This window comes from Emydura macquarii, unplaced genomic scaffold (assembly GCF_026122565.2).
Source record: "Emydura macquarii macquarii isolate MOO-44397 ecotype Brisbane River unplaced genomic scaffold, CSIRO-AGI_Emac_v2 contig_1253, whole genome shotgun sequence".
NCBI classification, from domain to species: domain Eukaryota; kingdom Metazoa; phylum Chordata; order Testudines; family Chelidae; genus Emydura; species Emydura macquarii.
This window is the reverse complement of record NW_027131390.1, coordinates 85,192,789-85,220,680: the sequence shown is the minus strand read 5'-3', so window position 1 is coordinate 85,220,680 and position 27,892 is coordinate 85,192,789. Positions and strand designations below refer to the sequence as shown.

Below are 27,892 nucleotides of genomic sequence, written 5' to 3'. Positions count from 1 at the left end.
CCCTCCTGCGGCCAGCGGCCTGTCAGCGGGTCCAAGGCACCCGCGTGTGGCCTGGGCGCGCCTCTCTCAGCGCCGTGGCCGGGCCCGAGGGAAGTTTTCCTGAAGTTATGCGGGAGATGGGTCGGCGGCGTCTCGCTGACCAGCCGCAGCAACCGCCTAGGGGCAGCCGGGCGAGGCTTTCAGGGGCCGCCTCGCAGCGCCGGGGTATTGAAGGGAAGCGCCCCAAGGCGCGGATACGCGGTGACCGGTGACAAGGGCCGGCCCGGCCGGCAGCTGCTCCGGCAGTTAGCCCAGGCGGTGCGGTGCCAGGTCACACTCTCTTGCGGGCGGGCGGGCGCCTCAGTCCTCCCTGCCATGCTCCCTCATGTGGGCGGCTCCGGCCCGCGCGCTGCCCCGACCCAGCCCCCCCTCGGTCACTCTGCGGCGAGTCCGGCTCTGTGCTGTCCAGGTATCGCGGGACATGGGCGCCCCGCTCCAGCCGCGGGAGCCGATTGGGTGTCCGCACAGCCCGTAGGGAGGAGGTGGCTGGTGACGTCAGACCCGGTGCGTTGTCGGAGCAGAAGGAGGGGCGGGGCTGGAGTGGTTCGCTGAGCCTGCACGCGCGAGGGGGGGGAGAGGGAGGGCGTTGGTGACGTAAGGTGCCCGCCCCCTGCGAGCCGCCGGCTGCTGCCAGACTAGAGGCGGGCGGAGCGGGCTGGGGGCGTGGCCGAGCTGCCGCCGCCGCCGCCGCGGTGGCTCAGGCAGAGGTGACAGTGCGCCAGGCGGGTTCCCGTCCCTTCGCCTCGCCTGCCTCCCGCCCGCCCCCGCCGCCAGCCCGGGGCTGCGAGATGGAGACGCCGCTTGTGGAGGAGGAGAGGCCGGAGCGGGGCTCGGCCCTGGGAGGCGTGTGAAGCCTTCGCTCCCCGCCGCGCGGAGCGGGGCGGGCGGAGTCCAGGTGAGCCTGGGCGGGTGCGCTGACGGTCCCCGGGCGCGCTGCGGGCTGCCCCCGCTCAGCGGGCTGGGGGAGGGCGCCCCGGGGTGCGGTGCGCAGCGGGCTGCCCCGGCGCCTCCGGGGCGGCGCAGGTGCTCCCAACTTTCTGCGGGGGCCCCTGGCCGCTGGAGGAAGGTGCCGTGGCCGTAGCTCCTGGCGGAGGCTGAGCTGATGCTGCCGGCGCTTTGCGGAGCCTCACAGCCAAGTAGCAGTAGCAGCAGCAGCAACTTTCTCTTGGGTTTCTGCTGCCGGGCCGGGGGAGGAAGGTGGCGGGCTCGGGAGCCGAACCGGAGCAGCGGCATCCGGCACGGGGTGGGCAGCTGTATCTGCGCGGGTGCTTAGGGGCCGCCTGGAGGGGCGGAGGAACATGGCAGAGGGCGTCTTCTTTGCTAGGTGCACGGGGGGCTGCGCTGCCTGGCAGCGGGAGGATAAAGGCTTCCCACGAATGCTGAGGGCGGTGCGCTGCTGCCTGGCAAGCGGATGGGGGCATCTTCCTTCCCATTCCCAGCCACGCTGATCAGTCAGCACAACTGCCTGGGGTGGGATGTGGTGGCGTGTGCGGGGCGGGGAGGCTTGCAGCCTAAAACGGGCACTGAAGTGTGGAATTAGGCATCTATCCTCAGATACACTTATTACCGCTGCCTGGCAGAGGGAGGGAGCGTCTTCCTTGCTTCGCTCCTTGGTGCATTACTTACTGCTGCTGGGATTGGGGTTTTATGTCTGTCCCGTCCCCACTACTAAGCTGTAGTAGCTTGTGGGTTATAGAGAGGGGTGGAAGTGGAGGCTCAGGAGAGACTTGTTTGCCTGTATTCTCACTAAGATGCTGCTGCTGTGAGGAATCTCAGACTCCGGAGAGATCCTGACCCCTGTCTTCTGATTATGATAATTATTGCAGTTTAACTTAAGGAACAAAACAAACACATGACAGACAGATGCAGAAACTCAGAAGTGGATTGTTACCCTTGTATATCTAGTTCCTGACATCTTTTATTTTTCTCTGTTCAACTTTCATTCTTTAAATATTTAATGTAAATATATGCCTGCCTTTTTGCTGTTCACAATCGAGCAGTTGTACAGTGTGGGGCTGAAACTCTTAACAGCTTGGGCAGATTTCCCCCTGGGTAGAAAGAGAAGGGTGAGAATACAATTTGTAATAAAAGTCAGAGTCAGGGAATAAGGAAGGAAACAAACTTGCATGTAAGATACAATATAAATCTTTGAAAGGTAGGAAGGACCTAGACCATCCCTGATGGATGTTTGTAATGTATTCTTCAAAACCTTAGATGATGGGGATTCCACAATCTCTCCTGATAACCTACTCAGTACTTCACTATCCTTGTAGTTAGAAGTTTTTTCCTAATATGTAACCTTGCTGCAGATTGTCATTATTTCTTGTTCTACTTTCAGTGGACATGGAGAACATTGATCATTGTCCTCTTTATAACAGCCCTTAACATATTTGAAAGCTATCATGTCCCCTGCTCAGTCATTTTTTCTCAAGACTAAACATGCCCAGTTCTCTTACCATTTCCTATTAGGTCAAGTTTTCTAAATCTTTTGTAATTTTTGTGCTCTCTTTTGGACTCTCTCCAATTTGTCTACGTTTTTCTTAAAAGGTGGAGCCCAAAACGGGACACAGAACTCCAGCTGCGGCCTCACCAGTGCCGAGTAGAACGGAAGAGTGACTTCCCGATCTTACAGATAACATTCCTGTTAATACACCCCAGGAGGATATTTGACTTTTTCACAACTGCATCACATTGTTGACTCTCATTTAATTTGTGATCCAATATAATCCTCGGATCCTTTTTTGCAGTATTACTGCCTAGCCAGTTATTCCCCATTGTACATTTGATTTTTCCTCCCTAAGCGTAGTACTTTGCGCTTGTTGTCATTGAATTTTATCTTGTTGATATGAGATCAATTCTCCAATTTATTAAGGTCATTTTGAATTCTAATCCTGTCCTCCAAAGTTCTTGCAGCAACTCTCCAGCTTAATATCATCCACAAAATTTATAAGCATACTCTCTACTTCCCAGGAAGACATCTATGTGACCCCACTAGATAAGTCCTCCGAGTTTGATAGTGAACCATTGGTAATTACTCTTTGTATATGGTTTTTCAACCAATTGTGCACCCACCTTATAGTAATTTCATTTAGACTTCATTGCCCTAGTTTTCTTGTGAGACGGTCATATCGGACTATGCCTTACTACAAAGCCTTACTAAAATCAAGATGTATCACAACTTCTGCTTCCCCCAATGCACTAGGCCAGTAACACTGTCAAAGAAGGCAATTAGGATGGTTTGGCATGATTTGTTCTTGACAAACTATATTGGTTATGCCTTATAACCCTGTTATCCTCTAGGTGCTTACAAATTAGTTGGAACAAACTATTAAACAGCATCTTTCTGGGAATTGAAGTTAGGCTGACTGATCTGTAATTTTCTGTGTCCTCCTTTGACCCCTTTTTATACATTGTACTAAGTTTGCCCTTCTCTAGTCATCTGGGACTTCATCTCATTTCTCCTCGGGAAATAATTCTTCCCATCCTCAGCTCATTCTTAAACCCTTTATGCTGAAGCAAATACTGGACAAAACATCAGTACTCTGTTTAAATTATTTTTAGTGTGCATATGTATTCATACAAGTGCCATTAATATTTCAGTAGTGATAATTTGACACTTGTATGACTTACCCTCAAAATACTATTGACATCCACAATACTAAAGATGTTAAAAATGTAAAGCAAGCATACTCCACTTCCAAGCATACTCCACTTCCAAGATAGTAGGCAATAAGAGACTACCTTATGAGCTGCTAGGAATATGATATATGACAAGGCATTTGCAGGAACTGATGATAGGCAATATTACTTTGCCGAAAGTGTAATATCCAGTTGCGGCATTTTGGGGATTGCAACGTTCATGCATGCAGCAGGAGAAAACCTTTTTGTGTGTGTATTGTACTTCATGCTGACCAATTGTTTTACTTGATGACACCAACGTTGGGAAGAGGGAAGCATTTGAATTAAGACAGAACTGGAAATGAAGCAAGTAGCAGAAGCGCATCTTGCATACTACTTGTAAATCTTACCTTCTTCATTCTGTTCTCAACTTTTTTTAAATTACTTATGCAAAGTGGATATAAAATGCTACCATTCTGATTTAGTAGCCTTTTATACCCACTTTGCATGAGTGTAAATACCCAAAGTACAGGGCAAAAGGACCAGATTCTCTATTGTTTTCAAATCTAGGGTTTTGATTCATCACATGATAAAGTTAAAAGCCAGCTGTAAAGTTCAGATATTGAATTCAGGTTCAGATGCCAGTTATTCTTCCAAGGATCAGGTTAAGCCTGATTTCAAGTTAACTGAATATAAATTAATTTAAATGTTTTTAGAAAATACTTATAAGTCTGGAATAGTGGGGGCAGGAACAACAGTTGGAGTTGTCATTATTCTTTCTTTGTTGCAAAATGAGGAGAATGTGAGAGAATATTTGTTTGGGTGTTTCTGAATAGTTAAAAATAGTAAGAGAGCAATAATTAATGGGAATAAGATATGATTAGAATTAAATGCTTCACAGGAAAGGAAAAGATAAGGGTCATTTTAGCTGCTTGGTGGCTAAGCAAAAAGATAGTGCAGATCATTTACATTTTCCAGGAGATCTCTTTATTTTCCACTGTATTCTCAGTTAGCAGCACAACCTCATTTTTGCTCTTAATAAACCAAAGTAGTACAATGCAAAAGTTCTGATCCTAATGAGTTAAAACTATTTACTGAGACCCCTATTTTAAATCAGGAGTCAGCACTTTGTTAGACTGAACTATAGCCAGGGTTGTTACTACAAGTATTTTTATTTTATTATTAATATAAAAACAGCTTTGAATGTTATACTGAGCAGGTCATAGTGTTGGGTGTGTGGTTCGAAAGAATGGACTTTAAGCCAAACTATTTCAAGGAATTATTTCCAGGAATGAAGACGGACCTAAGTTTGGATCCTTCTTGACTACCTTCATAGGTTTTTTTAAGTGATTTCTTCATTGTGGCAATTTTTTTAAAGATGAAATGAAAAGCTTACAGACTGTTGGCCCATCTTTCTGTACAAATATATCACCAAGAGTATATTCCAGAAGGAGAGTTTGGTTTGTCATGAGGAAGCTTGATTGCAACAAATAAGATAGAAATTCAAAAGATGAGTTGCATTGATCTGACATCTTAGAGGAATTGTGAGCGAATGCATCTGAAGTTGGTAGAGTAATATAACATGACAAGAGTATATGAAAGAGGTGGATAGTTAAGGTTGCCTAAGTGTTTTCATTGTAAAGGGACTTTTTTAGTTGCTTCTACTTTTCTCAGATCATTAGGACTGAAAATTTCCAGGTTTCTTCTCTGCCCATGAGTAAGTTGCTTAAAATGAATTTGAAAAGAAACAATTCAGCAATATCAAACACAGAGGAGAAAAGGAAGAGGTAGGGGTGTGTATATACTTTTGCCATTATAAAGAAATATTGTGGCATTCTGAACAGATCTAGCTAGTCTTTCATTAGTTATCGCAGAAACTTGAAAATTCGCACTGAGATAGAACTTGTTACTGGACTTTAAAAAGCCCATTTTGATTTTTGCCAGTTATAAGGTTTTAAAAACATAATTTGTACATTGTATCTGTTACTTTTGGTCTCCCTACTTTCTGTTTGCACTGCACATGAGTGGAGAAGTGATCTAACTGAAAAATTTAAATTCTGAAAGAGCATATGGTGTCTTATCTATATGATAAAAAAGGAGCATATTGAATGAGGTACACTTGAGAGATATGGAGCTGTCTTATTTTTAGTCAAACTTTATTTGCAGTTACAACAGTATAAACCTGAATTTATGCGCGAGTAAATGTGCACTGTATTTGGAGGCACAGTGGACAAAACAATGTAATTAATGAGCCAGAGAATAGGAGTTAGAGGAATAACAGGAGAAAATAAGGGAATGGGAACTGAAGGCAAACGGAAGAAAGGGGTTAGAGCACCAGGTACAGATATAAGGAAATAGAAGAAAATAAGAACACTACACATAGAAGAATAAACTTCTTTAATTACTTAATAAAAAGTTTGCTTTAAAAATGTTCTATTAAAGCATGCACTGTAGAAGTCTGCGTATGTTCTGTCTCCATTTTTTTCTTCTGCCATCCTATATTTCAAAGAGTTGTTTGTCTATTTTCATGTGCCACTATCCTCTAGCATCAGGTAGTCTTCTTCCAAATCAGATACAATAGACCTGACAATAGTGTTCTACGTTGGATAGCCTTCTGAAGACACAAACAAGGAAACTTAAGTGGCTGTGGTAGGTATGCTAATACATGCATCCATCCTCCTGTCCCACAGAAGAAAGTTACTGAGTTCTTCTTGTTTCCTTTTAAGTAATGCAGTAGCTGCTTATTGAAAGTAGAACACTGCTATAACTGGATTGTCTAACTGGTGCTTTGCAATTTTTGAGTTTCTGCTGCAGCAGTTTGTTTCTTTGCATGTTGGCAAAGCACTTCTTGGAAAGTATAAATAATGAAGGGGAAAGTTTTATAACTTGGTTTAGGTTGGGAATTCTTTTGCAGCTTTAGGTTATGTTACTTTATTTGTCGCAGTAAATCCTATACTGTATTGTGTGTGAATCAACCAAAACAAACAAATGAACCACAACACCATAACAGACAAACCACAAACAAGTAAACTATATACACACATTGAAATCTATGCCTCTCAAACGGCTGACAAATAAATTAGCAACAAAGCAGCAAAATTAGGGACAACATTTAGATATAAGTAATAAAGACTTAGAAAGCTGGTAAGACTATTAATGTAAGACTTTCAAATGCTAGTCTTTTAAGAGGCAGTAAATTAAAAGGGGACAGAAATATATTCTTCTTGAAAATATGGGAAAACTGAGTTTGTACCTTTTTGAAAAGCCTAGATTAAAGATTGTGCTGCGAATTACTTAAATGAACAATACTAGGAAAAATTGCTCCAGGAATTAGATTTTCTCTTCAATATTGTGAGAGTTGTGTATTTTTAAAGGACTTTTGTTTCTGAATGATTGCTTGAGGAATATTATTGAGGATAACAATAGGAAAAAAAGAATATACATTGTAACATATACTAATTTTGGAATGATGCAGTTCTGAATTTACAATTAAAAACAGTGGAAAACAACATTTTAGAACTGATTAAAATAGCCCTGTATTTTCATATTCTGAAGTTACTGTTGTAAATTGATTTTTGATTGTCAAGTTTGAACTTTTTTTTCTGAATAAAGAAAAAAAACACCTTATGGTCTCTTCATTAAACAGAATAAGCAAAATAAGCTTTGTTGTGTTGATATAGCTCAAATCATTCTCTGTGTCTCCTGCATGCATCAGGAATATGACAGTGTCCTTCTATAGTAACTAAGGCTATGGCTACACGACGGTGGCAAATTCGCCACCGTCAGATCGATTTCTCTGGATCGACTGAGCGGTTAGTGCGGACTCACTCAGTTGATCCCGAAATCGATGTACTAAGACCAGCTACAAAAGTAGCATAGCGCTGCGTTGACGGGAATGCTGTTCCCGTCGGTGCGGTGCAGTACAGACGGAGCGCAGAAGAGAAGCTCAGCAGTCAACGGGAGTTACGCAAGTTTTTTGAGTACTTTGCATAACTCCCGTTGACTGCTGCCGAATCTCACAGGTAAGTGTAGACAGGGCCTAAGGCCAGATTCACACAGGTATTTAGGCTATCAAATTCCACTGAAATCAATGGAAACTAGGAACCTTTGTGGATCTGGGAGTCAGTGTCTTTAAGTCTTCTCTCCAGTCTAAAGTTAATAGCCAGTAGAGAGAGTTCTTTTGACTTTCCTTTTTCGAGATAGAATTTTCAATTTTAAAGTGCGGGATTAAGTTTATATGATCACATAGCACTGATCTTTTCCACAGTGTTGTGGTTTCAATTTAATTCAGTAACAAAAGAAGTCAAATAGGTAGCCTTAACCACCTTGACTAATCAAAGATTAACATAGCATAGTACCAAAAAAAGGGCCAATACCTTGTCAACCAGTCTGCGAGGCAGCAGTGCAGCTGTTCAAATGTCTCAAATGTGAGCTTCACTTTACTTCTGTATATGCTAAAATTGATTAAAAATGATGACGGTTTCACCATTGCTTTGTATTACTTCAAACCTAACATATCACTCTTATTTATTGTCTTTGATGTGTTTTTGGAAGCCTTTTTGTTAGGCTGGCACAGACTTTGCAGTAAACAGCTTCTTCTTTTGGTTTGACCATATCATTCCAAAAGTCAGCAAAACCTTATAATCGTCCTGCACCTGCTAGGTACAGAGGGCATGTTAGCGAAGCATCAACAGAATTTTTTGTTTTGTTCTTTTTCTCTGGAATGTTTCTATACCTAACACTGAGTTTACAGTACATCACATCTCCCCTTTGCATTTTGGAAGAGCTTAATATGAATAAAAGGCATAGTTTATAATACAACTGATATTGGTTAACATTATAAACCTCATGAACTTTGTCTTATCTAGAAATACAGACAAGTCATGTGAAAGATAGTGTCCAACTGTAATACAGTTTTAGAGTTATAAAATTTAGCATGAATATAAAGCGTTCTAAATATAATATACTAAACTTAATTACCATTAACTACTTTTGTTATTTTGGTTACATAACATCTCATTTTTAAACTCAGTTACAACAATGAACACATTACATTACTTGATTAATAAATCATAATATTGGGATGCATATAGTTTCTCTAGATAGCAATTTATCTTCCTGATTAATAATTCTGTTTGTAAGAGCTGTTTGTTTGTCTGATCTATTCTGTTTACAAGAGCCAGCTCCACAGACCTTGATCAAGTCCAGTCCTTATTGCTAAATGTTATAGCGACAGTTAGCAAATGTATGTAATTAAACTTTGCAAGCAGTGGGTTTTGGGTTTTTTTGTTCCATTTTGCCTTTGGTCTGTCTTCAGAGTAGCATGGTGCTTTGGTTTAGTTTAGTCAGCAACACTATAATGCCTATACATGCTTCCAACCCACCAATCTCAGTTTCTTGTCCATGGCCTTGCCTGATTGGCCCCAGCAGGAAGTGAGTTCCTCCCCCTGACCTATGTAGTTAGTTAAAAGAGGCCAGTATGATTGTGTGTGTCTTACAGGAGATGCTGTCATGGAAACTTGAAGGTTGTGGAACCTGGCTGCACATGGAAACAGTTACTTGATACATAGGGCTCTGCATAGCCTGCACTGTTTAGGTGGCACTAGATCTCCAGTATTTCTTTAAAAAAAGAATGTTGGATTTATAACAACTATATTTTCACCCCTAAATAGAGCCATTTATGGCATTATACATCTTTCTGTTAATCAGTGGGCTTATTATGAAAAGAGCATTTGACATATACTGTTCAGTGTTGCTGTAATATCTTATGATTGTGTAATTTGGTGACTTTTGGCCAGTTTTCAGTCACAGTAAGTGGGCAGTCTCAAAGTATGAAAATGTGACCTTCAGAAACAATCTACTAAAGAAAAGATGGACAGTGTACTATAGTTAATGAATGCAGTATATCCTAGAGTAGCAACAGCAAGAAGTGCTACTGCCAACCCATCAGCAGGCCACTTGTGACCTTTATATCAAGTTAACTTTACTTAGAGGTTCAACTTTTTAAAACTTTGTTTCATAGAGAATATGCTGATAGGCTTTTGTGCATGCAAAAGAAGATAAACTGCTGCATCTACTAACAGCTTCTTAGTTTTTAGTTATAGTGCATGCAGAATATTAGGATGGCACAGCTGGGTTTGTGTGCAGGTTGGCTAGTTCCACAACACCATGGAACTTTATAGCATCTGTGCTAGTGAATACTATAAAGTAACAATTGTAAAAGTTAGTGGGGGAAATCTTCTGCTACACACTTTATAACAATCTGGACTACGTTCTTATTCAGATATTTGTCCCCTGGCTTTCCTATAGGTCATTGTCCAATACCTGGCTGCTACTGCGCCATTTTATTCTGTTTGGATGGGCAGTGCACTTGGTGTTCTGGCTTGAATCTGTCAAGCCATCAGCATCATGCGTTTGTGTGTGTGTGTGTGTGTGTGGTGTTCTGCAAAGATGCACTGGAATATTGAGTCAGCGACCTATAATCTGAAGAGCAAAATGAAGACATCATGTCTGCAAGGCACATTAATTGACTGTGACAAGGTAAAGTAGCATCTCAGGCAAGAATCTCTTAACCCTTTCCATCATGTGGCTGGGCAGGGTATATAAGGAAAAGGAGGCAGAGTTCAGGGGAAGGATGTGTCCTGTTTCCCAATGGCTGGTTGAGGCAGCAAAAATGCCTCTGGAGATTGTGACTAGTATTTTTTTGTTTGAATTATTTTATTTTTCATTGTTTATGACCTTCATAAGAAACAATATACTGTACCCTGAAGAAAAGGCCTTAAAAAGGACTTGAATGTGAAGTTTGTGTCTTTTCCCTGGTTGTGAAACAGCTTGCCATACCACAGTGGCCAAAGACTAGACGTCTCAAGTCTGTACCTACACTAGGGTTTCTGTATTTGAGTGGAAGTTGAGCAAAACTCCGTATCCAAACATTCCTTTATTTTAGGAATTTTCCAAATCCAAATTTTGTAAATGTAATGGTCTGAGCCAATGCCTGGATTTAAACACGTCCTAACTTTGTTTGAGCCCATCTATTACGATCTTTATTTTAACTTAGTAAAGCTAAGTATTGCTTCTCTATGAGCTAAATTATGACTCTTGGGAGTGAGAGGAGCACCTCCAATATCTGAGCACTGTAGAGGGAGGCACTGTGGCTATGTACAGTAGAACCTCAGTTACGAACACCAGAGTTAAGAACTAACCAGTCAACCACACACCTCATTTGGAACCAGAAGTATGCAATCGGGCAGCAGCAGAGACCCGCTCCCCTCTCTCCCCCCCAAAAAAAGAAAAAAGAAAAGCAAATACAGTACACTACTGTATTAAACATAAACTACTAAAAAATAAAGGGAAATCAGCATTTGTCTTCTGCATAGTAGTGTTTCAAAGCTGTGTTAAGTCCATTTCAGTTTTAAGCATTGAGAGAACCATAATATTTTGTTCAGAGTTACAAACATTTCGGAGATATGAACAACCTTCATTCCTGAGGTGTTTGTAACTCTGAGGTTTTAGTGTAAAGCATAACACCTTCGGCATTTAGGAAAATGTGCCTGGCGGCATTGTTTACTACACCTTTTAAATAACAGCTTAGTTGATGTTTGCCAGTGCTGTAGGCATGCGGGCCAATGACACTAATATACCCTTCTGAGTCTTGGAACACAGCTGGTTGTGTTGACAAGTCAGTGTCTTTCTCTCCCCAGTGTTTGAAGGCCAAAATATGGCAGTCTCATGTGCTGTGGGGGAAGAGACTCAAAATTCATATAATAGTTAAGAAAAAGTAAAATTTAGGATGTATACTGGGGGAAGGAAGGGGAAGTTCTGATAGTGGGATCTGTTAGAATGTGGAATAGTTGACCAAAGGTATTGATGTAAGCCTCACCACTTGGGCCTCTAAAATCTGACTTGGACATCACAATACAAAATATATTGTTCGAAATAGAGACACAAGGTAGGTGACGCAATATCTTTTATTAGATCAACTTATGATGGCAAAAGAAACAAGCTTAATAGATATTACCTCCCCTGTCTTGTGTCTCTAATATCCTGGGACCAACATGGCTACAACAATACTGCAAATGCTGTAAGGCGGTGGTTCTCAACCAGGGTATGCGTATCCCTGGAGGTATGCAGAAATTTTCCAGGGGGTACATCAGGGGGTATATCCCCTAGATATTTGCCTAGTTATACAACAGGCAACATAAAAAGCACTAGTGAAGTCAATACAAACTAAAATTTCATACAGTGTCTTGTTTATAATGCGCTGTATACAATACACTGAAATATAAATACCATATTTGTATTCCAATTGATTTATTTTAGAATTATATGGTAAAAATGAGAAAGTAAGCAATTTTTCAGTAATAGTGTGCTGTGATACGTTCGTATTTTTGTCTGATTTTGTAAACAACTAGTTTTGAAATGAGGTGAAAGTTGGGGGTCTACAAGACAAATCAGACCCGAAAGGGGTACAGTAGTCTGGAAAGGTTGAGAGCCACTGCTGTAAGGAACAGTCTTGCATTGGGAAGAGAATTATTTAGATGAACTAATTGATCTTTTCCCACTGTAATATCTGAGAGTCACAGATGTGTGTTTTAAATGAATAAGTCTATTTATTAATGTCAAATAGGAGACCCTCAGGAAAGGAAAAAAAACCCAAAAAGAATTCATAAGACAAAATGCTGTTGATTTGTTTTTTAGCTAGAAATATCGAATTCTAATTTTGTTATTTTATCAAATGTGAAAAGGCACTGTTTTGAGCTCTTGATAGGTCGTCAGTTCCACCATAATTTGTGCAGCTGATAATTATTCATAAATTAATAAACTACTTGTGGGAATCTAATGATGCCTCATGCTGTTTCTGATCTATTCCTAGAATATTTGCAGACTGTTAAAATGTACTGAGACTTGGTTTCACAGTAACTTAAACATATCTTAACTTTTAAAATAAGTCTGCACAAAACACACTTTACTTTCAAAAAGCCATAATTTAAGATAGGGTTGCAGAGTTTGCTTACTTTTAACGCCAAGCTACCCTAGAAGGTTTGTCGGGTGGGTGGTTATTTTTTGTTTGGTTTGTGCTTGGGTAGAAAAACTGCATGAAAGACCTCTGTCACATGCATTGTAGCACACTTTGAAAGATACACTACACTACACCATACCACACAACTTAAATTAATTCTCGCTCACGCTCTCTCGCTCTTGATTAATTTTAGATTGTGAGATCACCTGTTGTGCTGTCATGGCTTGTCAATAAAGCAGTGAAATGCTGCTGTAGAATTGGCATGAATGGAGTCAATGTCAAGTCCACTTCCTCCAAGTGGCACTGTGATTATTGTCCATTCTGTAAATTCTGCATCTTCAGTGAATTCCACAACAGCCTTAAGTGGCTGATAGCCACATTTATTCTGCGGCTCACCTGGGATATAAACTGGAAATGTCTTCCTATGGCCTTGAGCACAAGTGATAAGTGGGACTCTCCCCTGCACCTTCCATAGAGAGCTGAATGTGTAGACTTTGCTTATGTCTCATGCACTACACCAAAATGAAGTTGCTCAGCCTCTGCTTATGGACTAGCCTTCTGCAGCCACACTCCCCTATTTTCTTGCCATTGGCCTCAAGGCCTCATGATGCCATTGACATCATTATGGGTGTGCTCCTACTATTTATTAAACTGGCCATTTAGGAGACCAGGATCTGAAGCTGAAAAAGGTGTTATTGACTGTTGATCAGTTTTGGGAGGTTAGACACTGAGGCCGAGTTCCACCTGGCATTTCCACTGGTTCCTTGGAGCTTCTTAAGGGTACTTTTAGTGTTGAATGCTGTTCTCTGTGTGGTGTGCTTTGCTGGCAAATTCTCTGTGGTGATTTGAGTACTTCACCATCACCGATTCTTAAGTTCCATCTTCATTAGCCATCTGCCCCATTTCAGTGTTGAATGTTGCTTTCAAAAAGTGTTCCTGCGACTGTCGTGTGGACATGCTGAAAGACCTGTTTTTTGTAAAATGATGCAGCATGTTCACACGCAACACTCCACACAGCTATAACCACACCAGTGTCTGTGGTCTCAGTTAGGTGGGAATTATGGGAAAACTTGCAAAGTATTGCAAAACAGAATCATTTAATTGAGATGGCAGTGGACAGAATTTCAGTGGTGAAGTGAGGTAGTAAGGCTGCCAGAACTGGAAAACTATGGCCTGAGTGGCATCTTGTACATAGAAGTGTGTTAGTGAAATCTTAAAATGCCATGTGTCCCAGCTAAATAATGAAAAGACAGGAAATAAAAGCATTAAGATCCTAAGTGGTGTGTAATGAGTTACATTAATCTATTTATTCACTCATCCACCTTTCAATTGCACCTCAAATTCTGAGCAACATGTACAGTAATTAATATGTACATAAAAATATCAACCAAATAGAGGTCTTCTGCTCTTCCTTCTTCCAGATAGTAAAGCAAAAAAATGACAGTGTTTTATCTGGAGCATGGGAGGGAGGAGGAAGCAAGAGTAGGGTGAGTGAAGAGAAGAGTGTTTGTAACTTGTTGTATTTTGATATTATAGGGTGGCATTAGAAAACAGGTCTCTGAAATGTATAGTTTTATATACTCCTGTGTTGCAAAAATGTATACTCGAAAATGCGCAATTCAACATGGTTCAGTAAGTGGTGGTGTTGAAATCCTGCATTTCCTGACTTTCAGTTGTTCCTAATTGTGAAACCTTACTATTTTATTTGTATAGTGTTTGGTGTTTTATTACATGTACAGTAAGATAGTGGATGTAGCAATCTCTTCTAGCTAAATCAACTCTCCTATTAGAAAGCAAGCACACTATTTGCAGTGGAGGTATTAATGGTGCACACTTTGTTGCTTTTCCTTTCTGGGGAGGCAGTTGAGGTAACCTTATCCAGTGTTGCTCCATTTATAAATAACTTAATAGTTTAAAGCTTTGCTACCATATGGTAAAGTGGTATCTCCTGTTAAACCGATTTAAGATGACACTAAACTGGGAGAAATAACTGAGACGCCATCTCTATCTTTTAGAGGATAAGCTTTTATGCTTTCATACACCACCAAGAATCCTGGAAATGATGGGAAGTTTGCTTTTCTTCTTGATATTAAGTGCATGATTTTTCCCTTTAACCCTCGGTATTGAATAGCTCTTGGGATACCTGAAAGGTTCTGCCTTTTTGGTTTCTAAGGTAAATCTGGAGCAGTTGAAAAGAACCTTGCAACAATTCTGAAACCAAAACTAAAAAGAGATACTATGGAAGTCAAATTAATGCAAAATCCTTTAGTGCATAAAACAAATCCTTATGGTGCTCACTGAAATGAAGCAATACAATGGTTTGGAAACTTAACTGAATTCCATAAAAAATCACTTCTTTGAGAAATGCAGTCATCATGGGTGCTAGGGACAGGACTGCTGATTTTTGTTACCAAGCAACTGCTGTCAAATTGAGGCTCACAATCGAGCTTGAAATAGATTCACCTAAGAAAGTATCCTGCAAAGAAATGGAAGTTCAAATTCAATGTTGAGGAAAGGGAGAAAAATCTAACTAAAATAACACTTTCCATAAAATGTTAAATCAGATTTTTTTCCAGTAGACATTAAATCTTGTCAACATTCCAGTGGACTTCAAAAGAGTTAGAAGTGGAAAACTACCTACTAGATTAATTCAAGAATAAAATGGCCGATTTAAATTTACTGCAATACTTTATTAAAATAGTACACACAGCATTTTCACCTGAGGATCTAACAGCACTTTTATTAAACTAATGAATAGAGAGATCCAGCTACCCAGCTGTTTGGTATTAGGCCCATTTCATGGATGGATAAAGCAAGTTACAGAAGAATTAAATGATTTACCTGAAGTCATAGGCCCAGATTCTTGAAGGTACTTAGTCTCCTAACTTCCATTGAAATCAGTAGGAGTTAGAGGCCTGAATATCTTTGATGATCTGCACCAGAATTGCCAGGCTAGAACTTGAACCAAAGAGGCCTAACTTTGGGTTCCCTGCTCTACTACTCAAATGACACTTCCTCTATTAAAACATTAAAATTACTAAAGACTTCCAGTACCCTTTGAACGTGTTGCTGTGAGTAGTGATTATTTAGTTCTGTCATGCACTCTTGCCTTTGGTTCAGGACTTTATTCACTTAGTTGTCAATTCTCTTACTTGTGTCCACACTTGTAGGAACTATTTCTCAAAGACCCGCTGATCAATCTCTCACAGAAGTCTACAATCTAAAAATGTATTTTTAGACAGTTGCGTTTGACTGTTCTGAACACAACTTTTCCATGAGGTGCTTGCTGCTCCTGAAATGATGCCACTGTGATACAACCTCCTGCCTCTTTGGCAATTAAAAGGCAGGTCTGAATATAAAATCGCAAGAGGGTCTGAAGTTGTTGGAAAGCAGGCTAATGAAATTTGAAGATGTATTATATAGGTGGTTGGAGTGAACCATCAGGTTGTGAAATGGATGCTCCATAAAGGAACCTAGATTAAGATAATCAGCAGGGACATTCACAGAAAACTCTCCCTAGTGCTTTAAATGATGTCACTTTAAACTGTTTCTCTCTGAGCTTACAGCTAACATTTTAGCAAAATGATATCATATACTGCATCTTGTATATTTAGTATTTTTATTCAAGTGGTCAAAAAGAGTAACATAAACCAGATAAGATTCTGAATGCATAGGTCCTGTCAAGAGCTTAGCAGGCAACACATTGCCTGAATAGAGGAAAGACTACAGCTGCATTCTCTAAGTGCAGGGATGGTCAAGGAATTTATCCAAGAGTGAAGTATGACTGGGCTCTATTGTGGGTTAACCCCCCCTAGAACACTCTGCGAAATCTGAGCTAGTGAGTTCTAGGAATTTGACCCTTTAAGTTGAAGAAGAAAATGCTGGCAAAAAATTATTTTTGTATTAACACACTCTAACTTTGGCTGCACAAAGTACTCTGGAAAAATAGGCTCTGTGCTCATCCAGTCATGGAGGGGCACAAATTTAGTGAACTTTTAGGAATTTTGGTTTTAATCTCTCTGCCTTAGTTTCTTGTCTGTGAGTGAAAATGGGTTTATTAATGTTTCTTATTAATGTACTCATGTTAGGATAATGACTATATTAGACTAGCCTGTGAAGAAATTAATTCTTTCTTCAGTGCAGAGTTTTGATGGTGTGCTGTAAATAAGGCCATGGGACCACACATCGAATGTTGGGGATGAAAAGAAACATTGAACAACAGCTTAATTTACCAAACATCATTCATCCGGTGCGTGGAATGATGCAGGGGATTTATGGAAAAATTGTATATCATAATGCATACACACAGGGGAGCAACTGTAAGGGTTTGTGGGCAACCTTAATAATGGCATTCCTTAACTTTTAAGTGCTTGAATTTTAATTCTTTTACCACAGCTCTTTCTTAGGTGGTTATTATAGACAAGGTTGGTAGCACTGCCTGTGATTAAGGCTGGCTGACAGTTCCCATTATAAGATGATGTTCTCAGTTGCTTTGCCTAACTTCAATAATTTGGGCTGAAATTTTCCATGCCAGGCATCTACTTCAGGCTGGATTTCTTTTTGAAACCTGAAAAGTTTTTCAGCCAAAAAGGTTCAGCTGTGCTGAGAATGAGGCAAGGGAAAAAATGTTGTTTTGCCATTAAAAAAAATTCTGGTTTCTTAACTTCTGAGTGCTGGACTTGCAACCTTGAATGTTTTTAATGTATTTTTTTTTTTTGGTCTGGAATACATACATTCACAGTGGAGTGTAAGTCAGTGACAGATAAGCCAAAGTCCCTGCCCCAAAGAGGTTATAGTCTAAGCAGAAAATGTACAGATGAGTGGTATGGGATGGGCTGAAAAGAGATGCCAAGTGATAGAAGCATGCTAAACGGCATTGCTCATGTTAGCTCCATGATTTATTTATTTATTTTTAACATTGATTCCTGACAGTATTCTTCAGCTGGAAGTCAAAGTTGTATAGATTTTTTTCAGCTAGCAGCATTTATCCAGTTTTTTGCTTTAAGCCTTTTGTTTCTGATAATTTTAAAGACTTTTCATTTAAAGAAATGTATATTTTTCTAATATAAAACATGTGGAGAGACAGGTAGACACTGCACAATCCACCAGCTCATTGCCAGAAACAAGGGATGCTGGAATGGTGTCTCCAACAGCTCTGTCCAGAAGTCAGAGTTTCTAGGGCAAGGTGCAGGGAAAAGAAATGCTTTCAACTGTTAAACTGAACTAATAGAATCTGCATTCTGTGTTTTAAATGCATCTTATTGATGTTGATGCTTCTGTGTGTATGCTGTTTGGAGTTCAAAAAAGAGAAGTATTGGACAAAAATATTAAAGTGGTCCTTAATTGAAACACAAGCTGACTTAAAAATTGTAAATAGACAAGTGTTTTCTTCTTTATAATATGACTTTTAAAGTGGTCAAAATAATCAGTCTCCAAAATATATATGATGAAGATAAAACTCTAAAAGAGTCCAAGTAAAAAATATTTAGCATTCCTCAGCTGTTTTCTAGCTATCTAATAAAAAATCTCCAAGACAGAATTACCTTCAAAATTATTTATATAAGTGTGTGTGTGTGTGTGTGTATGTGTGTATTTGGTGCATAATTGGCTAGGGCTATTACCTAATGTTAAATGAAAATATCTGCTTGTGGTTCTTCCTCTAGCTCTTAGATACGTTAATTATTGACTTAAAATGAAGATTTAAAGGATATGAAGAATGAGAGGCTTGGCTTTTAGCTCTTAGTAAGTTATAAATTCTATCTAAGGTACTTAGTCTATTCTTAAGTGCTAGAATCTGATGTCAACGCACAGCATGCACTACTACATAGCTTGAAATAAGACACTCTATTTGCATAATTCAGGATATTTCTGTTCATTATCTTTGACCTTTTTAAACTGCAAGGCAGATTTTTTTGCTTTAGACTCCAAGTAGAAATTTTTAGTCCAAATGTTAATAACGTAAGAGGAATTACTGCCAGAATTAATTTTGCATTATTACCATTCATCATTAACTCAGTATAGTTTATTGTACTGGCTTTATTGGACCACTTTTAAATTTTACAGTTAGGAAAAAATGTTCAGCAGCATGTTAGTGGTTCTTGCATCAATAGAAACAGTGTTAAAATTTGTACAGCTTGTTGGGGTACAGAAGGAGATTTTATGCAGCCCAATCTGAAACAGCTATGCTTTTTTATTAGTTGTTTTTTGTTTGTTTGTTTTAAATAGAAGTAAGTAAACTTAATTGAAGAGACAGGTTCTTCTAGATTATAACCTCCTCGGGGAAGGTCTGTCTTTCTGCCTTGCATAGCAGCATGCACATCATTGGTACTGAACAAATAGTGATTCTGCTATGCATCACAAAATTCCAACCTCCATATTAGTAGAGAATGGGGGAAACCTAGCATATCAGTCGTCATTTCTCCTATTTTTAATAAAGATTTGTCTGTTGATGCCCATACGTTTAGAACTGGGACATGTGGAAAAGTTCATCAGATACCAAGTACAGAAATGTTGTTTTAGGAAGGGCTATATTTAAATTTATACCATCTTTATCTTTCTCATCAGTTCAGTTTAGTGTGCAATTAAACTTAGCCACCTTATACTTTTTATTGTTGTTATTTAATTATTCTGTTAATGACATTCAGCACTATTGCCCAGTGTTTTTACTGATCTTTGGTTAAACACAGTGGTGGATGAGGGAGGAGTAGGTATCCCATGTGCAGTGTTGTAGATTGTATGTTTAAAAGAGAAAAAGAAATGTAACATTTAAATGGTGTTCAAGTTAAAACAAACACAAATGAAATATAAGCAGGTTAGGCCCCAAATCTCAACTATGCTTGTGTGGGAGCTCTCAATTCTAAATGTTTTTAATCTACTACACTATTGCTTAAATATTTTTTTAAATGGAAGAAAAGCTGAGCAGTTGTATATGGAGCTTAAGATAGTGTGTCATATATATAAGACACAGGAGGCAATTGTCCCGCTCTACTTGGCACTGATGAGACCCCAGCTGGAGTACTGAGTCCAATTCTGAGCACCACACTTTAGGAAAGATGTAGACAAACAGGAGAGAGTCCATAGGAGAACAACAAAAATGATAAAAGTTTAGAATACCTGAGCTATGAGGAAAGGTTACAAAGACTGGGCATGTTTAGTCTTGAGAAAAGAAGACTGAGCAAGGGATCTGATAAGTCTTCAAATATGTTTGCATAGGCATAGTTTGACTTCTTTATTTGCGGGGAGGGAGGAAGCTCCAGTCAAGCCAATAGGGCTGTGTTTTGGGGAGAGAGGAGGCAAATTCCACACCTGCCCAAAGCTTGCAGTTTGGGGAGGGCAACGTTCCCATTCTCTCCCCACAAACTACGCCCATGGCTAAGGACTGTTAGAAAGAAGACGGTGATGAATTATTCTCCATGTCCACCGAAGATTGGACAGGAAGCTATTGACTTAATTGGCAGTAATGCAGATTTAGGTTACATATTTGGAAAAACTTTCAGATGGTAAGGATAATGAATGTCTGATATGTCTGATAAGGTATGTCTACATTGCAAATAAACACCCGTAGCTGGCCTATGTTAGCTGACTTGGACTCGGGCTTGGGCTATGGGGCTGTTCAGTGATGGTGTAGACATTCAGGCTGGAGCCCAAGCTCTACCTCATGGGAGGGTACCATCCCTTAGCTCGGGCTCTAGCCTGAGCCTGAACATCTACACCACAGTTAAACAGCCCAGAGCTCTGTGAGCTCCAGTCAGCTGACACAGACCAGCTACGGGTGTTTAGCTGCAATTTAGATGTACACTATGATTCTAAGGAACATGAATTGACAGACTAACTTTATTGCCAGAGCTGTGCTGAAAATTAAGGGGAAGGTCTTATTCCTTATTGGAGGTGGTTTTGGGGGCTCTCTGTCTTTTGCCTTCATTCTGATCCTTCTGGTAGCTGTTTTGTTGAGCACTGTTATATGCTCTAGAACAGTGGTTCTTAACCTTTCCAAACTACTGTACCCCTGAAGCCTGAGTCCCACCCCCACGGGGCTGAGGCATGTAACTTAGTTTCATGGCGCCCCTGTGGCTCCAGGCAATTGCCTTTCTTGCCACCCCCAATACCAGCTCTGCACTTGCGACCCCTCTAAAACCCCAGGTTAAGAAACACTGCTCTAGAAGACAGGAGTAGCGGAGACTGAGCAGCATTCTCCTGCTTTTTTCCAACCCCTCCCTGAAAACATTCAGTGGTGATTCACCAACAAAAGTGTATACAGAAATTTTGAGTCTAAGCTGAACTGTATGATCCTTGAGAATAAAGAGAGTGTCAACTTCTATGTTCTGTAGAATTCTGAGCACACTGTTGGCACAAGAAGAATACAGAACAGAGACTAGGTAGGACAAAGCTAGAGGGGAAAGTATTTCTAAAGGGTCATTGTCATTGCTCACTAGTTTAAAATCAGGCTTACCAGTTATGGTTTTGTTTGAAGGAGAATATGTTTGGATTGCATACTTTCTTAGCGTTGCCTTCTTGGTTTTTTTATCTGCAGGGAGAATATTGAAATATATAAGAATCCCCCTATCCCAGTGCTCTAGTAAGAAGGAATCTTACAAGAAGGGAGCAGACTGGTATAGTAGAGGGATAGTGTGGCTTGTAAACACATACATGTAAAGAAACCTAGTCTCTGAGTTAATTGGGTCACCCAGAGAAGATGGGATTTTATTAGTCTTGCCTACTCTCTTTTTGAGAAGCCAATACATTTTTTTTTTTCAATATCAGGAAGGTAGTTTGTATTAAAGAAAATTATGCTAAAATATTAGGTAGGTTAAAATATGGACTTCTCACACTTGAGCATGCTCTTCCAAATGAGGGCTCCCTTTAAATTGTAAAGAACTTGTCATTTATTTTTGGCATATAATAGATGGCATATTTTGTTTTATAGACTCTCAGTAAGGTGTCCAGCTGCTAAACATTAGGACGCTGCTTTTGAAACCTGGCATCAATACAGGAAGTATCCCATATGATATCCCATCTCTGCATGGAATGCCCTCTGTAATGGTAGGTGTAAACTTAGCATCTAACTTTAATATATTACAATAGATAAGATGAATAAATTTAATCCCCTGCCAAACATACTATTTTGCAGGTGATATTCCGTGTATGTTGATGGAGTATCTTGTGATACTCTTCCTTCAGTGACATCTGGTGCTAAAGTGGTGGTCTAAACTTCAGTGGCAGGATCCTTCTGTAAAACAAAATGTAACTGCTTTTTGTCTTTACAGACTAAAGATAAATAAAATCCAACACAGGAAAAAATCAGAAGAACTGGTCTCTTCATCAAAAAAAAAAGCAATCAAATTTCTGAAAGATCAGTTGATGTTACAAAGAGGATATTTAGATACAAGAGAGAGGAAAACAGATTAATTTTTAAAATAGAATAAAAGCATTATATGTTTCTATCATGTTGCACCTCAAACAATGTATACTTGTTGGTTAATTCAAATATTTTTTTCTTTAATTGCAGTAGATGCTCTTGGCTTCGCTTTCATACTGGAATTTAACTTTGTGGCTTGGATACATCCCAGCAATAGACATCTTTACTTAGTGTGTGAACTAGACACCAAGAAAAGAGATGAGGAGATTTGTCTACTGCAAAGTGGTTCTGGCCACTTCTCTGATGTGGGTGCTTGTGGATGTCTTTTTACTTTTGTACTTCAGTGAATGTAACAAATGTGATGACAAGAAAGAGAGGTCACTGCTTCCTGCTCTAAGGGGTAAGCCCAAGTTCTAAATTATGTACAAAAGTCACAGGTTTGTTCGGAAGAATTTGTCCTAACATGGAACTTGGACTGTGTTTTATAACGTATTATTCAAATATAAAAATGCAAAATAGCAGAATCTAATGCATTCTGATTTATATTACTATATTTGGTTCAGCTTATGTTCATTTATCTTAGCATTAGACGATTAGCATATTAGCAGCTCAGACAATTTGGTATAAGCAAAATTAAATATACAAATCCCATTTATGTGGAAGTATGTGTAGGAGTAACCACAGCACTGTGAAGAGTTTTTCATAAAGAAAAACTATATTGGCTGACCTGCAAATCAGTTGATATTCAGAGTCTATGTAACTTCATTTATTATGGTAATGTTGAATTAAAAGTTTGGTTTAAACTCTAGTTGCAAAACTTAAAAAAGGAAAAAAAATTACTTTGACCTATTCTTCCATACAGAGCCATCAGGATCATGTTTGATTTCAACTGTAGCTGCATAGGGGGTAGAGGCTGGTGAATATTTAGCCACCCCTTCTCCTCCCTCCCACCCCTCCGCATCTACCCCAAATCCTCCTTCCTGCCAATGTTCATTCAGCTGTTTTAAATGAACTACCTTTATTGGCATTTGTGCTTTGTTTGTGTCTTCACTTTCTTCAAATACTTCAATAATCTGCTTTGCTGGCTGTTATCTAAATGGAAACTGAATTTTAAGAGATTATAACAGAAATAGTAGTGGAAAGCAAATTTTGAATGTGTGGAATTGTGAATATTTGTACTGCAAACTTGGTTCTAAATGTTTCTTATCTTCTAAGAGAATAGCATTGCACTATTCTGCGTGTTCAAATAAAACAACTCAAATGTAGACTGATACTTGTTCAAAAATAACCTCCAAGGCAAGAATAAGTCATTGATATTTGGGAAAGAATTTTGATTAATGAATACGTTGGAGACTCTCTCTTAATCAGTGGAAAATTCATAAACAGAAGAGGAAGTAAAATTTGTCAAATGATTCATTATGAATTAGTTGCTCATCTTTGATAGGGAGTCTAGGTACAGCCTACACAGGAGGCAAATTAATTTGAATCTCTAATGATATTTGGACAAGTCCCATTTAATTACTGTATTTATAATGTATCTTTTGCTGATAGTTTGCAAAAGAGAGATTACAAATCCATCAGTTTTATAATAAATGCATATGTGGATTAATGCACTGATCTGTGGACAAAAATTGAGAATAAATCAGTCCTTCTGCCATGTGTGTGTGGTGTGTGTGTGTGTGTGTGTGTGTGTGTGTGTGTGTGTGTGTGTGTGTGTGTGTGTGTGTGTGTGTGTGTGTGTGTGTGTGTGTGTGTGTGTGTGTGTGTGTGTGTGTGTGTGTGTGTGTGTGTGTGTGTGTGTAAGGCTCAGTTCCGTTGCTGTCTCTGCTGAAAGTTGAAATACCTCATGATGGATGACTTCAGTTTGAAACGATCATTTTGTCATTTGTTGAACTGATTCAGTCAGATCAGTTGCCAAAAGCTGTCAGTGCCTGAGTCAGCAAAAATCAGTCTGGTTTGTCAGCAAGACTATGGAAATAGACATAGGTTTTGCCTGTCTTTTTAGTGAGTTTAGGACTTCATTTATTTATAGTGAAATAAATAAATACAATTCTATTGCAAAGGATATAACTAATGATTGAGTTGGTTTTGTGTGTCTAAAATATTCAGTTGTAAAATAAATGAAAGAATAGAAGGTTTTTTCTTTCTTGGTACACGTATTTATTTGTTACAAAAAGTTGAATAAAGATTTTAGTCAATAGTAAGTCTGTCTGAGAAAAGACTTATAGGATTTCACCCATTTTAAAAAACAAAACTAAAGAAAAACAAAGAAAAATCTTATCTAAATAATAAAGGATCTTACTGGCCTCTGAGTTATATGTTGCTATCTGTCTATTTCAATACTTTCTTATTTGTTTTAATTTCTTGCATTTAGGTTTTTGTTCTGTGTAATCTAGTATGTTTGATATCAGTGGGAATACTTGATCACGATCTGGCCTATTTTAACTAAAAATTGATTTTTTCCTTTATTGTGAGCTGTAGAAATGGGAGCACAGATTACCTCTGAAATACAATGTAGACGTTCCTCAAAAGATACTGTACTGTTGTCACAACATGCCTTTCATGATAATTATACTAATCTTAACTATTTGCTTGCTAATTTTTCTGTAAAATAAAAAACGAGGAGACCATTCTACCGTGGTTTTTGTTTGGATGTTAAGTATGTGCTTGTTTTTTTTTAATGTCACTTGAGTTATAAAGTTGATTTTTCCCCCTCCTCCCCCCCCCCCAAATCAGAATTTATATTGAAATGTATGCATCTGACCAAGATAGGGCTAAACATTTTGCTGATTTGTAGGGATTAGCCAAAGAAATGTTTAAAAAAAAAAACCCTACATAATCCACGAGATTTTTATTTCATAAGCAATATGGGTGATAACACTGCAGTAGGCATAGTCTTGTAAACTGTGGTGTCTACTTTTCATGATTTTTATTATTCAGTTTATTGGATTTAATGTGTTACAAATGTAATATGATTTTTCTGCAGAATTCTCTTCATTGCAACTGAAGCTATTAAACTTATATTGTAATGTTACTGCAACTGGGTGTCTGGGTTTTGTGGTGGAAGAGTTGTACAGAATATGTAATATCTTTTCTGTTCAAAACTTTGGTAAATATCATATGGAGTCATTGTTAGTATGTGTATATAGTTCTCTGCTTCTAGAAAAATATTTGAAGTTGTAACAGTGTTCATTGAAGAACTGTAGCAATTATATTCATGTTGTATGTGGGACCTAGGGACTCAATACTATTTCTTGTGCATTGTATGTTTTTTAAAAAAGTCTATTAAAATTACATTAAGCTTTTGACTTAAAGCAACACAATGATGAAAATCTAATTTCATCCTTAGCTTCTTCCTTCTGCCTAATAATTACAGTTTCTGTGAATATAGAATCATGCCCTCTGAGACCCTCTATTCCACTTGGTAAACCACACGCTGAGTGAAATCGGAGAAACTCTCTTAAACTGGAATTGCCTGGTTTAGTTGTTTTTAAATGTCAAGCCTAATATGCTCTGTTAACATAGTGTTTGTATAAAAAGCTTTTTGTTTTAAAACTAATACTGTACTTTGCAAACTAGAGCAGTTAATTTGCTTAATGAATTATATTAATAGATAATTGCAGACATTTTTTTCTTTTCTCCTGACTGGCAGCTGTAACTTAAGGAATCCAAATGTCTGACTCTCATATGGAGTTTTTGATTTCAGTAGTATTTCCAGAGTAGTCAAATCAATGCGTGAACTGTACCCTATAAACACCTGCCTTCTCGAATAATGGCCACATTCGGCTGCATTGAAGCTGAAGGAAATTTTGCCATCAGCTTCAGTGGGAGCAGGAGTAGGCCTGTTGAATGCTCCAAATATTTTATTTAGAATATCCAGTAAGATTTAGAATCATAGAATCATAGAATCATAGAATATTAGAGTTGGAAGGGACCTCAGGAGGTCATCTAGTCCAACCCCCTGCTCAAAGCAGGACTAATCTCTGCTATATCATCCCAACCAGGGCTTTGTCAAGCCGCAGCTTAAAAACCTCTAAGGATGGAGATTCCACCACCTCCCTAGGTAACCCATTCCAGTGCTTCACCACCCTCCTAGTAAAAACTTTTTCCTAATGTCCAACCTAGACCTCCCTCCCTGCAACTTGAGACCGTTGCTCCTTGTTCTGTCATCTGCCACCACCGAGAACAGCCTAGCCCCATCCTCCCTAGAACCCCCTTTCAGGTAGTTAAAGGCCGCTATCAAATCCCCCCTCACTCTTCTCTTTTGCAGACTAAACAAGCCCAGTTCCCTCAGCCTCTCCTCATAAGTCCTGTGCTCCAGCCCCTAATCATTTTTGTTGCCCTCCGCTGGACTCTCTCCAACTTGTCCACATCCTTTTTGTATTGGGGGGCCCAAAACTGGACACAATATTCTAAATGCGGCCTCACCAATGCCGAATAGAGGGGAATAATCACTTCCCGTGACCTGCTAGCAATGCCCCTCCTAATGCAGCCCAATATGCCATTGGCCTTCTTGACAACCAGGGCACACTGCTGACTCATATCCAGCTTTTTATCCACTGTTACCCCCAGGTCCTTTTCTGCAGAGCTGCTGCCCAGCTCGTCGGTCCCCAGTCTATAGCTGTGCATGGGATTCTTTCTTCCTAAGTGGAGGACTCTGCACTTTTCTTTGTTGAACCTCATTAGATTTCTTTTGGCCCAATCCTCCAGTTTGTTTAGGTCACTCTGTATCCTATCCCTACCTTGCAGGGTATCTACCACTCCCCCCAGCTTAGTGTCGTCCGCAAACTTGCTGAGGGTGCAATCTACCCCATCCTCCAGATCATTAATAAAGATGTTGAACAAAACCGGCCCCAGGACCGACCCCTGGGGAACTCCGCTTGTGACCGGTTGCCAGCTAGACATGGAGCCATTGATCACTACTCGTTGAGCCCTATGCTCTAGCCAGTTCACTATCCATTTTATAGTCCATTCATCCAACCCATACTTCTTTAACTTGCTGATAAGAATACTGTGAGAAACCGTATCAAAAGCTTTGCTAAAGTCAAGGTATATCACATCCACCGCCTTCCCCACATCCACAGAACCAGTCACCTCATCATAGAAAGCAATCAGGTTGGTCAGGCATGACTTTCCCTTGGTGAATCCGTGTTGACTGTTCCTGATCACCTTCCTCTCTTCCAAGTGCCTTAAAATGGATTCCTTAAGGACCTGCTCCATGATCTTTCCAGGGATTGAGGTGAGGCTGACCGGTCTGTAGTTCCCCGGATCCTCTTTCCTCCCTTTTTTGAAGATGGGCACTATATTAGCTTTTTTCCAGTCGTCAGGGACCTCCCCCTGTTGCCACGAGCTTTCAAAGATAATAGCCAATGGCTCTGAAATCACCTCAGCCAACTCCCTCAGCACCCTCGGGTGCATTGCATCCGGCCCCATGGACTTATGAATGTCCAATCCTTCTAAATAGTCTTGAACCTGTTCCTTCAGCACTGCGGGATGTTTGCCTCCTTCCCATTCTGTGCCACCCAGTACAGCAGTCTGGGAGCTGATCTTGTCTGTGAAGACAGAGGCAAAAAAGGCATTGAGTACCTCAGCTTTCTCCACATCCTCCGTCACTAGGTCGCCTCCCTCTTTCTTTAAGGGGCCTACACTTTCCCGAATCTTCCTCTTGTTGGCAATATGCCTGTAGAAACCCTTTTGTTCCCCTTCACGTCCCTTGCTAGCTGCAACTCCAATTGTGCTTTGGCCTTCCTCATTTCATTCCTGCATGTTCGAGCAGTGTTTTTATAATCCTCCCTAGTCATCTGACCAAGCTTCCACTTCTTGTAAGCTTCTTTTTTGCGTTTAAGTTCGCCAAGGACATC

The 27,892-nt window shown here is 39.8% G+C and overlaps 1 protein-coding gene across 1 annotated transcript in view; it reads left to right on the top strand.

Annotated features, from left to right (window-relative positions):
• The first annotated feature begins 648 nt into the window (after positions 1 to 648).
• GALNT13 (polypeptide N-acetylgalactosaminyltransferase 13) overlaps positions 649 to 27,892 on the top strand; it is a 317,135-nt gene continuing 289,891 nt past the window's right edge. Inside the window, exons 1-3 of the mRNA XM_067549430.1 lie at positions 649 to 934; positions 21,600 to 21,715; positions 22,182 to 22,431. Coding sequence (XP_067405531.1) covers positions 22,290 to 22,431 — 142 coding nt within the window. The 5' untranslated portion in view covers positions 649 to 934; positions 21,600 to 21,715; positions 22,182 to 22,289. The remainder of the gene's footprint in view (positions 935 to 21,599; positions 21,716 to 22,181; positions 22,432 to 27,892) is intronic.